Source organism: Oreochromis niloticus, linkage group LG13 (genome assembly GCF_001858045.2).
Source record: "Oreochromis niloticus isolate F11D_XX linkage group LG13, O_niloticus_UMD_NMBU, whole genome shotgun sequence".
Classification (NCBI taxonomy): domain Eukaryota; kingdom Metazoa; phylum Chordata; class Actinopteri; order Cichliformes; family Cichlidae; genus Oreochromis; species Oreochromis niloticus.
Genome location: NC_031978.2, coordinates 15,246,178 through 15,259,413, shown reverse-complemented (window position 1 = coordinate 15,259,413; position 13,236 = coordinate 15,246,178). Strand labels below are relative to the sequence as shown.

General features: G+C 38.6%; 1 protein-coding gene across 12 annotated transcripts in view; it reads left to right on the top strand.

Annotated features, from left to right (window-relative positions):
- LOC100697845 (protocadherin-15) overlaps positions 1-13,236 on the top strand; it is a 217,328-nt gene that overhangs the window by 64,478 nt on the left and 139,614 nt on the right. For 11 of the 12 annotated variants that reach the window (XM_005474209.4, XM_025897607.1, XM_025897603.1 and 8 more), the window contains one exon: positions 3,747-3,865. The exons of the other annotated variant lie outside the window; for it this stretch is intronic. In XM_005474209.4, coding sequence (XP_005474266.1) covers positions 3,775-3,865 — 91 coding nt within the window. In that variant the 5' untranslated portion in view covers positions 3,747-3,774. The remainder of the gene's footprint in view (positions 1-3,746; positions 3,866-13,236) is intronic. 12 annotated transcript variants of the gene reach the window in all.

Genomic DNA, 13,236 nt, shown 5'->3' with positions numbered 1-13,236 from the left:
CAGCTGGAAAACAGCAATGAAGTGTCATTACTACAGTATTTGACTTGTCATTTCAGATGCACATTCTTTGACAATTTGAGCAATACTTTAGAACTGAGTCATTTTTTATGCAAAAACAAGCAAAGCAGTTCAAAGAAACAGAGAAGGACTATAAAACGTGGCACTATACTTGCAGATCACAAAGGTCTGTGCAGAAAAAATGTTTTAGTCCATTCAATTTATCAAATATTTGTTAGAAATGGCTCCATGCTGCGTGCAAGTTAAATATAAATTATTAGGTTATAATGTATTGTTTATATGCTTGAGCACAACTTTAATTGTACTGTCACTTTGTTCATTCATCATGAGGGTAAAAGCACAGCTTTTAGGAGGATAATGGGCATAGGGCCAGAACTCTAAGTTAAGGTAATCTACTTTTCATATAGCTTTCTCCATTATGATTATGCACCTCAGTAACACCAGACAGAGGAGCCTCTCTTTATAATTTTCACTTTTGTGTAGCTTTCACAAATCTTTCCTAGTCAGACTGAATAATAATAATAGGAAAGGCTATAGAGACTGCAATGGCATTGTAAAATTGTTCTTGACAGAAGCAAAACTGTTTTTTCCATTACAGTGTATTGTGAAGACCGATTTTTTTTTTCTTTTTTTCTTTTTGTATTTTCTGCTGCAAACAGTAGACAATGAATATAAATTGGCAATAATTTGTTTTTTGCCACTGGTGGCTAACCTATAATCAAATCATTTTGTTTGTTACAAAATGTGCTTATTTTTAATAAACTGAACAGAAGTGGTATCTTTTCTTTTGTATCTACAAAGAGAAATACTTATTAATAACAATAATCTACAGTGACTCTATAAAGGTTTGAATTTCTTCTTTTGTTTTGTAATTTTGCCTTTTAAAATCCACTGTGGTGGAGTACAGTCAATCAGTCAAGATGTGATTTAAGGGGAGACTTTTGCTTTAGTTTAACAGCTCATGCAGAGCAAAGGTTTGGACAGTTTAGATATACAATGGAAATTAGAATTAGAGAAACTTTGATTCATTATTTTTATTTTCAGAGACTCAGAAGTAATGGTCTTCCTGGCCTTTTAGCATTTCTGTGCTAGGCAGTCCATTTCAAGAAGGTACCAGATAATTTGGCCAGTACTAAACTTTTTTTTCTTTCTCTTTCTGGGTTAATGATGATGATGGTCTGCATCATTATCATTACTGAATCATTAATGAATCTTGATTGTTATATTTCAAATCTACCATGATGGTTTAAAGAAGCAAATGCTTAAATAGGTAAATAATCTTGTTTAATTCTCCCAAAAAATGCATGGAGCCAACTTTACAGAGCAAAAAAAAGCATCCATCCTTGTGTAGACTTCTGAGGGGCTCCACAATTTATTACACAGTGAGGGGAGATAAGGTCACCAGTAGAAACCAAAACATTACCTGAACCACTTAAAAAAGTTTTTAAAATGTCATCTGGGATTCTAATACAGACTGTCTCAGTAGTAAAACCTGATTGAACACATTCATTTTTCTAATATAATGTTTTTAAACATTTTGCTATAAAGGGTAACTTTGAAACTGGTTTATAGTTGTTGTAGTCTGATGAAGCAATGCTGGGTTGTGTTTAGGACTTGTTCAGTACTGACATCTCTGGCAGCTGATCTGCACCAAAGCACATGAACAGGAAGAGGTGGAACAACTCTATTCTGGATGAGAGGCGATCAAAGTAACACGAACAGAGGAGAAAACAGAGACGAGCACATTTTCTTCCTTTCAGGAAGTGCAAAGCCCCTGCACTGAGGAGTAGAGAACTACATCTTCACTGTCTGTGTAATCCATAACTCTGATTGCTTCATTCAACTCTGCCCACGCTATTGTAATCTTCTCATTATTGTCCTCCCCCGAAAGTTTAATCACTTTTCATCAAAGAGAGAGGATGGCAGAGATGCTGTATAAACATATAAAAAATTTCTACAGCAACTTGCGGGGGTAGTTGTGATTGAATTACTGGGACATGATATGCATCAAGGTGGAGCAGAGTGGAAATGAACTGTTTCTCTTTGAGCTTTTTTTTTTTTTCTTTCTTTTTCGAAAGCATTGCGTTGTTGCTGAAAATCTTGATATCTGTTGATGATGTCACTTGTGGGCCACTATGAAAGCACTGCTGCGTAAACAGAGTATTGGAGGCATCTTACACCACTTGGTCAGCAATCTCTCCAGTTTCCCTGTTCATTAAAGTTGAAGAAGAATCCTTGTTAGCATATGTAAATTAGATACTGTGTTCCCATGTCAACCGAGATGATTTGGGGGAAGCTGCGAAAGAAATGACTTCTCTCTTCAGGGTGGCTGGTTGTGCAGGTCTGGGTTTTCTCATGTGAAAGGGATCAAAGCAATCTTACTCAGCCCTCTTAAGAAAGATAGATGTACGAATGTGGGAAATCAAATCTGCTTCAAAAGGGAGCACCACTGGGAGCAAGAGAGATGAGAAAGCAGTGAGTGAATAGGAAACCAGTGTGAAATCACCCCTGTTGTTGCACCATTAGAGACGAGACCACAGTAGTCTCCGGCTGTCCAGAGAGTTTTCGTGGAAGACGACTACTGTTCGGGTGCGTTTGTTTAAAATGTGTTTAGATACGTGTCTGCACAGGTTCGTGTGAAAGTGAGAGGGTAAATACGTGCTTCACAATGTGAGTGAAAGACAAAAATGAGTGAAAATAAAGGGAAATCAACATTACAAATGAAGAGGTGCTGATAGTGTGAGTTAGAGGTTTGACTTTGTCAAGCGTGCTTTGATATGAGTGTGTTGATGCTTGTGAGCCCCCTCTTGTCCCCTTAGCATATGCTATGAAAGCTGATTTCACAGCTTATCACCTGCAATGAGAATAAGCCTTGTGAGTGAGGTGTGACATCAAATAGCACAGACAGATAGAACCCTTCTATTCCTCATACTGAGACTTTACCTTGCTTTAGCTCGGAGTGAATGCTGTTTGCTGTGGTACGGTGCGCGAGTGACACAACAAGGCTCAACATATAATCTGTAGGCACTGCTTTCCTTGTAATTTCCACTAGATCCAGAATAGGTGTATTTACTTTAAATCCCCTTTGTCAGTGGTCCACGCACCATCATAATATACTGAGCTCATGTTGTCTGTACTGCAGTTTGTAATATTCGTGATACAAGACAGGGGCTTCTTTTTCATCCAATGTGCAGTGTTAGGCTATTAAATGCTACATGATTTTCTTTTTCTTCTACATGTGTAGAAAGTATTCACTCTCTGTAGAGTAAGGTGCTTTAAAAGGTTGGCGGTTTGCTCCATGAAGTAGAATGAAGGAAGAAGGTCAGCTTAAAGCGATAGCAGGGGGAATAAATTCCATTAAATGCAAGTTGTAAAAGCTGAAGATAAAATGAGACAAGCTTTTAAAACGCCACTCTTATAATGACACAGTATTCTAAGTACATTAAAAGCATGTTTGTATTTAGTTTTCCTTGAAATTCCTGAAAAATGAACAGCACTGCTCTTATGTTAGTCATAGCAGTTTGCCTCTACTTCAGTAATGTTTTACGTGGATGCTCTATTGGGTAACAAGATCAACTGATTGGGAAGGGAGTGCCCTGTGTTTGTACATATATTGATATACATATGTATGTTAGGCTATGGGTCGGTCTCAGCTGTGCATTTAAGTAACTTAGAGACTGACTGACCAAATGAATGAAAAACTATTTCTGGTGATTTGTTTTGTGCAGGTGGGCAAGCAATAAGGCTTGACGGAAGATGCGACGGGGGTGGTGGCTCGTCAGATGGCTGGGGACAGGAATGGCAATCCTCTCTTTGCTAACCCACAGCTGGGGCCAGAACACAGAAGGTATGAGCAGCCAGCACTAAGGGCATCACTCCTCCTTTTCAGTTAACTGTAGCTGACTCGTGAGTGGACACTTGTAATGTGTGAAAGGCAATGTTTTCTTTTACTACAACAGACCTGCATTGTTAGAAAAAAATTCCACAGCTACATCATGCTAATTATTATAAAGTATGTGGCAACCTGAGGTGTTAATTGTTTTCAAAGGTTATTATTTAGAAAGAGGATGCTCATTAAAGTTCATTGATCATGCTAACATTTTTTGCCTTGTAGTTAAATGCTCAGGTTACCATATTAGAAAGGTGGCTTTTGTAGTTTCTGCTCACTGAGTTTGTAGCAGGTGCTGGTTAAAAGTGATTTCCAGCTGTATAAAATTGGCATGTCTTTAAACATAACGGTTAAAGGAAGCAGCACATACAGACGTTCTTCAAATCCCGACTGTGTTGCAATATTGCAATTCAGGTCAACTTTAAGGTGCTGTACTTGAAGCAAATTCCCTTTTTCCCAACTCCGTTTCCTTCTTCCTTTCATCCTGTACCTGCTTCCCAGGCTTTCTTGACAAGTTTATTAATGTAAAAGCATTTCATATAAGAGTATATCTTCAGCTTTGAATTAAGATTTTCTTGGATTTATGTGATATCTTTTTAGCAGAGAAGAGAAGAGAGATGACATCCTTTATGACTCGCTGAACCTTTGAAGGTGAACCTTGTGGTTTCCTTACTGGATGAGTTCTCACTGAGGCTTCGACCGCATTTAATAGATCGGTGTTGGTATGTGTAGTGATGAAACTGTTGACCCAAAGCATAACAGCTGGGAAATATCCTTGTGGGATATGGTTTTGTGGATAATTTCTTTTATTATATTGGCTATTGTATACAAACATCCTATTGATTTAAACCCTATTGATTTATAAACATCTCATACAGTGTTGGTGAACATACAACTAGTGCTTTAGGTTCAGTGACCTTGAGGTAAATTAAACTATGCTTCAGGAAACATGTTTGCTTGAGGACATTTGCTCTATGGTGCTCTTTTATCCCTCCCAGTATTCAAACATACAGTGTGCTGCAGTGAGATTAGTTATTGGTGGAGTTATTTTAAAGAAATACACTGCTTAGCCCAGCCAAGTTTTTTGTCATGCCAACCCAGTAAAGTAGTAAAGCAATAAAATTAAATGTTCAGCCAATGAAAAATAGCACAGAAAATACCAGTACTGTTTTAAAAAGTGTTTAGTTGGGCAGCTTAGAACCTCCGTGCAAAGTTGCCCACCCCTTACTCTTTCTTCTAGAAACACAGAGCTCTGCAGCAGGAACCCTCCGCTGTGCAGAACGATCTTTGGTTCCTCAAACTGCACACTCTGGCATATTGAAAGACATTGTAAATTCTGATTTCTGTTTAAAATTGAAACAATTTGTGGCATAACTCTTAATTTTACTGTGGTTAAGTTTTGTGTATGCCACTTCCTGATATATATATGAACAGGTCTAACTAACAAAGCGACTGCTGAGTGTATATATTAATGCTAAAATAGTTTGCCCTTTCTGGTTATTAGAATTTCTCAGGATTTAATGCTCCGGTTCTAAAGTTAGACTGTGCATTTGTGAGTTCCAGAGAAATCAACCTATCAACCCGTCACATCTCATTGTGTCAGACCTTGTGTGCTTAAAGATTTTGTCTGTGAACTCCAGGTGTGCTAAGGTAATAGAAGGGATATGCCACTACTTCCAGTGACCAGTGGAATCTGTGTGTGATTCAACATGGTCTTTGCTATGTACTTGTTAAAGTCTTTAATGATGTCCACCTACAAACTTGTTGTCCATACCTGCTACTTAAATAGTTACAGTTGTCAGTAATGTTCTATAGTAAAGCTCTAAATTGTTTACTCATAAGTTAAAACATGTCCACTGAGAGAAGTACAGGACAGTCATGATTGTTTAATCAATCATTAAAGCCAGGCCTTGAATTGCAGCTCCGGATTTGCACAGAGTAATGATACTTTACTCTGTTTGCATCAATACTGAGGACACAGCCCACACAGAGGGCTGTGTCGTTCTGTCTGAGCTCCACATGTTGATTGACCCCATACGGTGTGAGCTGGAAAGTTGCAGGTTAGGGCCATACAGGAAGGTCGACGGAAACATGTAATGTGTGTTAAAGCAGCAAAATTTTGCAATGTTTTTCCAACTTTCAGGGCTAGAAGGGCTTCGAAGCATGCTACTGCAAGCATAAGCCTGACACATTACAATGATCTGTGTTGAATATGAAGACTATCATACAAACCGAAGGCATAGACCAAATCAAATGTCTTTCATCAAATGATTCAGATTAAAACATGAACACCCGTAGTTTCTGCACATTCACATACTGTGAATTCATATGCTGTCCTAGAAAATTGCTTTTTGGGTTGTTCTTTTTTTTTCTCTGAATATTTGTTTAAATACGGTAATTTTTTCTGACCATGTCAGACTTTTTATGCTGATTATTGATGTGGCTGCAGCCTGTAATTTGAGTGGCAGCAGACAGAAATAATTATGAGGCTCACAAATGATCTCTGATTAGACCATAGTCTGTGAACTGAATTATCCACTGTGTCATAGTTGAAACAGCAGGTGAGACTGAATGTGTAAGAACTGTTGTGGTTTTGAAGGGTAAGGGTAAACGTGGGTGCTGTTGTTTCCTCCCTTTGCCACTCACTGTCATCCAGGGATGTTCTTGATTTGAGCAGGGATTTCCACCTCCCTCAACAGCACATCTCTCATCTTCTCAGTCATAAATCTTCTTACTCTGCCCACCTCAAGGCGCCCTTGGTGTTTGACTCTGTCAATGTGTTTGTTCTCTATCAAATGAAAACAGCAACCAGAGCTTTTTTTTTAATGGCATCGAGCTATAAGGAGATGCGTGCACTTCCTGTGGATGCCACACTGGCTTTCAAGCAAAGAGATATTATAATACTTAGTCTTTTAAGTAATATGAATGAGGACTTTGTGAGAGAAAATAAGTCTGACTTTAAAAAAATGCTTTCTTCCTCTAATGAATTAATTGATTTAATGAATGCATTCATGCAGGGACCTGTTAAAGTATACAGTTTATTCAACAACAAAAAACTTATTTATTACTACTGTGTCATTTTCCTGTAATTAACTTATAGCTCATTCTCCGTGGAAAAAAATAACTGTTGTGCTAATAATTTCAAACTCTGCCAAATCAGTAATTGCCTTTTAGTTTCAGTTAATAGAGAACGGAAATTCTGTTTTGTTTTTTCCCCTCTGTATTCTGTCCCTTAATTCCTGTCCTTAACAGATTTGCCGTTTTCAGTTTTAATTAATAATCCTCTCTTCCATGTACCATCCCTTCATGTTCTCCTCCTTACCTTGCAGCATCTGGCTCTCACTTTGCAGTGCTTTAGATTCAATGTTTTCTCCTGGCAGAAAATATTTTTTCACTATTTATATGCAGGTAAACCATGCAGTGCTCCTCATGTATGTCAATTGTTCCCTTGCAGCAGGTTGATGATAATGAAAGGTCAAACTTTATTCCTACCACAGTGGACAGACTGTCCAGTCATACAAACAAATCCCTCTGTCACTAAATCCAGATGTTGGATGAGTACCATGTCAGAATATGTGTGGTGAAGTGTGGACTACTTAATATGCCCACTTAATATGGACACTTGTGCCATGTGACATCAGCCTACCTTCTTCACTCCCACAGTTTGCATCTTTATGCCTGTTAGCCTCTCTTTCCTTCTCTTTCCATCTGCACATCCATTCTGACCCACAATTGTTTGTCTATTTTTGGGATTGTCTGATTAGGAGCCAGATGTGCAGACTGTGACTGGCTGCGGCAAAGGCCTGTGGAGTGGGGAAGCGTTGGACTGAACGGGGGGGAGGGGTTTTAATCTGCTTGCCAGTAGGTTGTAATCAGGCTCCGGGTAGGACAAGAAGCGTGGTTGGGGGGGGGAGTGGGGGCACTCTTGTTAAGACAGCCCTGTGCTCCTGCGCTGCCCAGGACAGGCTCATCCTAAAGCTCAGTATGTGAACACGTGTGTGGTGAACTGTTCACTGGGAGTGTGATTGCAACCTTTACCCTGCTGTCTGTGTGGTTAACCTCACAGACAGACACACAGGGGCAGCAAGGGGGTGGGGGAGAAACTGAAGAAGAGTAGGGGAGGAAGTCTCTGAAAGGGATTACACATCAGTAAAGTAATCCCCTTCTCTCTTGCATTGTAAGCCACTAATGAATTTGATGATGCTGCAGGAATTCATTTCAGTTTCTGAGCTTCATCTTCACATTCACAATAACTACTGCAGTCCTGTATTTCAATTTTTTACCACATAGTCATTCTTTCCACATGTGATCCTTTAAAGTTAGAACATCAAATTAATTAAACAGAGAGACCCACAGAGACACAGCACTAATGATTTTTAAGGAAAAAAAAGAGACTGAAATTGAGATTGACAATGATTGCTCTCCTTCAGACCAGAATAGGAACAATGCAAATAGCACAGTCTGTCTCGACATACTGTAAACTTAGCTGTGTGTGTGTGACCCTTTTTTCCTCTCTCATTTATGAGAATATTGAATGGCTAAATGTATATGGAGCCCACAGGACCCTGGACTCACAGATTCTCAACTGTTGTTTTGTAATCCTTAAATACATGAGTAAATATTAATTACATGAGTAAACACATAAATAAATATGTCTGGGAAATAAATCTTTAGAACTGTTAGTTTTATTTTCTGCCGCTGCTGTTGGTTGGTGTGAAATGCAATCTGGGACGCACTGCTGTGCCAAATTCGCAGAAAGTCACTGCCCAAACTGTAACCACACCCCATTCGTTTGCATAATGCATGATTAGAAAAAAAGAAGCTTCAGGAAATAAAAGTCTGCAGTTGCTCTAAATGACACAATGTAGAAGTAATAAAAACAGCATGACAAATATGCTGAGCTTCACTGTAAAGACTTGTTGAACTGGAATATATATGTGTGAAAAAGCAAGACAACCATGCTAAGAGCATCAGTGAATACATCTGAAATCAGTTTTCTACTGATGGTGTTTGCTCATTAAAAACTGCATTGAAGAGCAGATGGCAAGTCAGAATTAACTGTATGTAAAATGAAGCATATCTACCTGAAAGCTTTATCTTGTTACAACTGATGTGTGTTTTTGAAGCTAAATGTTGGTTTCTATTATTAAACTCAGGGCTTTGAGAGACTATTTGACTATTAACAAATATAACAGCACATAATCTGAATCAAGGTATTGATTGTAAAATATTAATTGATCTTATAGATTACCGTTTAGAATCAAGAGCCAATTTAGGCTTTGACAGCGAGCCTTTGTGGACAACTGCCCTTAACCCCAATTGATATAACACAGAATTCTCATCTGCAAATGCAGCCATTCCTCGGCAGACATGTAAGGAACTGGATAGCTGCCCTCTGCCCTCTGACAATCTTTTTCGAAGCCCAACTGGACCTGTTCCAGAATTCCCCACTGGACATGGATCCGTGCAAAATAAACTCCACCAATCCAACTGGGAAATTAAAACCGTGTCCATGTTTGCTCTGTCTCTACTCATCCCTGCCCTGGGCTCTCTGCCACCCCAGGGATTAGTCATGACTCTAACCTCCAACCTTGAAGTTTTTCTAAATGGATTTTGGTCAAACCGGAGATCAGCAGACATTCCTCCCTCAGGGAGCCTACTGGTGTTGTGTCTGAAAGATGAGGGGGGGAAAAAATATGGAAAATACAAGAAATTATGTCATCAAGATTTTCCTGTGAGAATAACTTTCCATAGGCTGTGTTAGACATTTCCTTATCATCACACAGAGCCTGATATTTATATGAAAGTGGGGAAGCGTTCATGATTATGTACGGACATATGGTACGAGTCATTTTATGATAAGAGAAGCTTTGTGTTGAGTTGGCTGTTTGCCATCCATCTACAGGATGAGAGATGAGTTCCAACTTTCTTCTCCTTTGCTTTTGCCCTTTCTCAATAATTCACCCCCCCACCACTGTCCCTTTTTTGATCCCCTGCCTATTTTGACAGTTTTTAATGAGTGCCAACATCTAGAGAGGGCAAATACAGTTCACTCCAGTTTGTGAAACCATTTGCATTTCTTAGTTATCTAAATAAGATACTTCTTATCCTTTGTAGGTTTGTTGCAAATGCCTACAGTATTGATTGAGACAGCACGGCCCTCCTGGACCACATGCTTGTTAGGTTAGTTGTCCTTTAAAGTCTGTTTTTTGAGATATCCACTCCTTTGGAGCAGCAGTTTGATTTATTGGTTGCTAAAAAGCTGCATTTGGAGATGAAGCCATGAGAACGCACAGGCTGTTGGAGTGGGTGGCAGGTAAAAAATGCCTTCTGAAACTATATGTCAGTGAGCAAAATTCATATCATTATAGGTATGGTGCTCCAGCAATGCAGTGAGCTGCCTTGAAAAGGCTTGAATTGCTTAAAAGATTGTTAGAAGACTGTCTGATTATTAAAATAACATTGAAAGAAATGTGTACAGGAAAAAAACATATACTACGTATATATTATGTCTAGTATTATCTACTTGTAGTACGAGGAGTGCAGAGATTCCCTTAACAAGCCCTAAATGATTCAGTGTGCCATCATGAATTTTAACATTGATTTATTTAGCCATTATGACTATTTAAAAATCCTGAAAAGTTAAGCAGATGGTGTTTGTTCAGATAAATCCTATAATCTCATATTTCATGACTTTTCATAGCATGGCTTTATTTATCATATAGTGAATTTTGGGAGGTGGGGGGGTTTACCACTTATATCTGTAACTGTCTTTGTGGAGTCTTTTATGACCCTTATTGAAATCTGTATAAAATGCTATGCTCAGCATCTGCAGCATACCTGGTTGCCTAGTAACAGATATTGTTTACACATATCTTGGTTTAAAGACTGCTATAACATGAGCCAGAGCTGATAAGTGAATATATAGGGGATTGTAGTTAGATTTAAATAATTACTGCAGGGCTGAAGAGGTCGCTGATGGGATGTTGTGACAGTGAAGAGCAGGGCAGAGTGTGTGACAGGTCGAGTGGAGAACCAGGCAGGTTGCTAGCGGGGGAAGCATAGCTGAACTGAGCAGAGTGCCCAAAGTGTAGTGTACTAATCCAAGCAAATAAAGAGTGAAATGTGGAGCAGAGCAGCTGAATCGGTTACAGCCCTGAGGAGCAAAGCTGAGGGCTGCAGACTGGGGCGGGGCAGTGTGGACACTCGATGAGAGAGAGGCTGCAGGTCCAGTGTAGAGGAGGCAGATGTGGATGAGAAGACAAACTTTAATTCTTCTACTTCATAAAAAAAATTAGCAGGGTGGTGCAGTGGTGAGCACTGTTGCCTCACAGCAAGACGGTCCTGAGTTCAAATCCAGTCAGAGGCCTTTCTGGTTAGAGTCTGCATGTTTTCCCCGTGACTATGCGGTTCTCCCCCGGTCTCCCCCGGTCTCCCACCAATTTCAGTGGTGATTCTAAATTAACTATAGGTGTGGATTTAAACACGAATGGTTGTCTCTTGACAAATTGGTGCCCTGTCCAAAAATTACATCCACTTTTAACTTTTCCATAACATTCTTCTTTTACAGCAGTAGTGTTGCTGTGACTTTTATTATTTTTTTTACCTTTATGATATGTAATCAAAAAAATATAAAGCAATTGTAAAACTAAAAGCTCTAAAACCTAATGCTGAACATTGATTTCTGTCAAAGCTTACAAAAAATAGTTATTTAAAAAATGACTTCTTTGCTCTCACTGCTGCTGTTGCAGGATGGCATTAAAATCTAGGTGATTTATAGTGCTGGTGGTCCTGGTTTTAAAATAAAAATGTCAGGCTCAAAGCACTTAATGTTTTCATTTACATTGTCTGAAAAATTCTCAACTCTCTGCTCCTTTGTTAAATGTTATCTTCTAGCTGGGAAAGGACTTGTTTTGTTCAATTTCAAGCATTTTGCAAGTTGATTGAGGCTTGCTTGCAATCATTTTTTTTCCAACTGATTTTCTGTAAGACGAGCAGTAATCATTTCGTAATTGACGTTTTACGGCTTTGAGTCAACATTGTTAGGTTGATTAGTGAGAAGATCTCTTTAGGTGAGAGCAAATTACCCCAAGGTCAAAATTAGAAGATTTTGATTGTCTGCGGATTACACTTCTGAAGTGTACAGTGCCCCAGTTTCCTTTAGTGATTGAATGCTGTTTGCTGCATTTGTCTCATCTCTATGAATCTTAAAACACCATAGCCACCCAATAATCATTTCATTTGGAGAGCAGATTTTTGAGTCATGATTTTTTTCTTATTAGATTTACTGATATAACCTCTTACTGTTAGCTGTTAATAAAAAATGATGATGAGAGCAATAAGACAAATTAAAATGTACAGTTCTTTCATCGAAATAAAAATTTGCAATGCTCCATCGGTATGTCAACCAGCCAAATATATACTTATTATATTCAAAATAGATGTAAATCATCATATCAATAAATCTGTGAATTAACTTTAGAAACAAAATTAATACTTTGTGTCTCTTAGCGTAGCTTCAGCGTAGGCCATTATGTCTTTTGTACATAAAATTTTTCAACACAGCATGAGCGGTGGGAACAAATACGTCTGCACTTTGTCCATCTGGGGAGCTTGAGCTGATTCTGATTGCATTATTCAGTGCTGCTTAAAGCACTTTTCAGTCTTTCTTTATAATATCTACACCACAAGTCAAGTGAATGAAGTGGAGTATGCTGTTTTCACACAATCTTTACACATGAAATTTCCATGCCAGCATGTGTGGTTGTACATACAGCATGACATCGTTACTGCACATTCTCTTGATATTTTCTCACAACTATTCCTGATGGTGTGACTCAAATATCCCATTTTCTTTACTTTACCTGCATACATGGAGAAGTGAGCTGATAAACAGAAGTGGAGCTAAAAAAAACAGTTCTTTTATCTACTGACGTATGACACTACATCACTGACTTCCTCATTCACTTTCGATTTGTATTGACCGTTGCCTACAGCTCTTTTCAATGTGTATGCTGCTTTGATATCGGCGCATACCAAGTCACCAGCCTTTTTGAATTGCAACCACGACATTGTACCCAAAAACAAGTGTTATAGGAGGCAAAGGCTTTCTATTATTAAATCTGGTTAAAAATACACAAAGACTGCCTAAGAGCGTTAACTGACTTTAGATATCAGATCTTATGCTGCTGCCTATCGCTCTTTTTCAGCTTTGCAATCAACTGTATCATTTGCTCCAACTTTTCTGCTCTTTTTTGCTTTGTTTCCTATTTTTGTTGCTTGAATCGTCTTCATAAGATAGACACAACATTCACAGCTCGCAGAATATT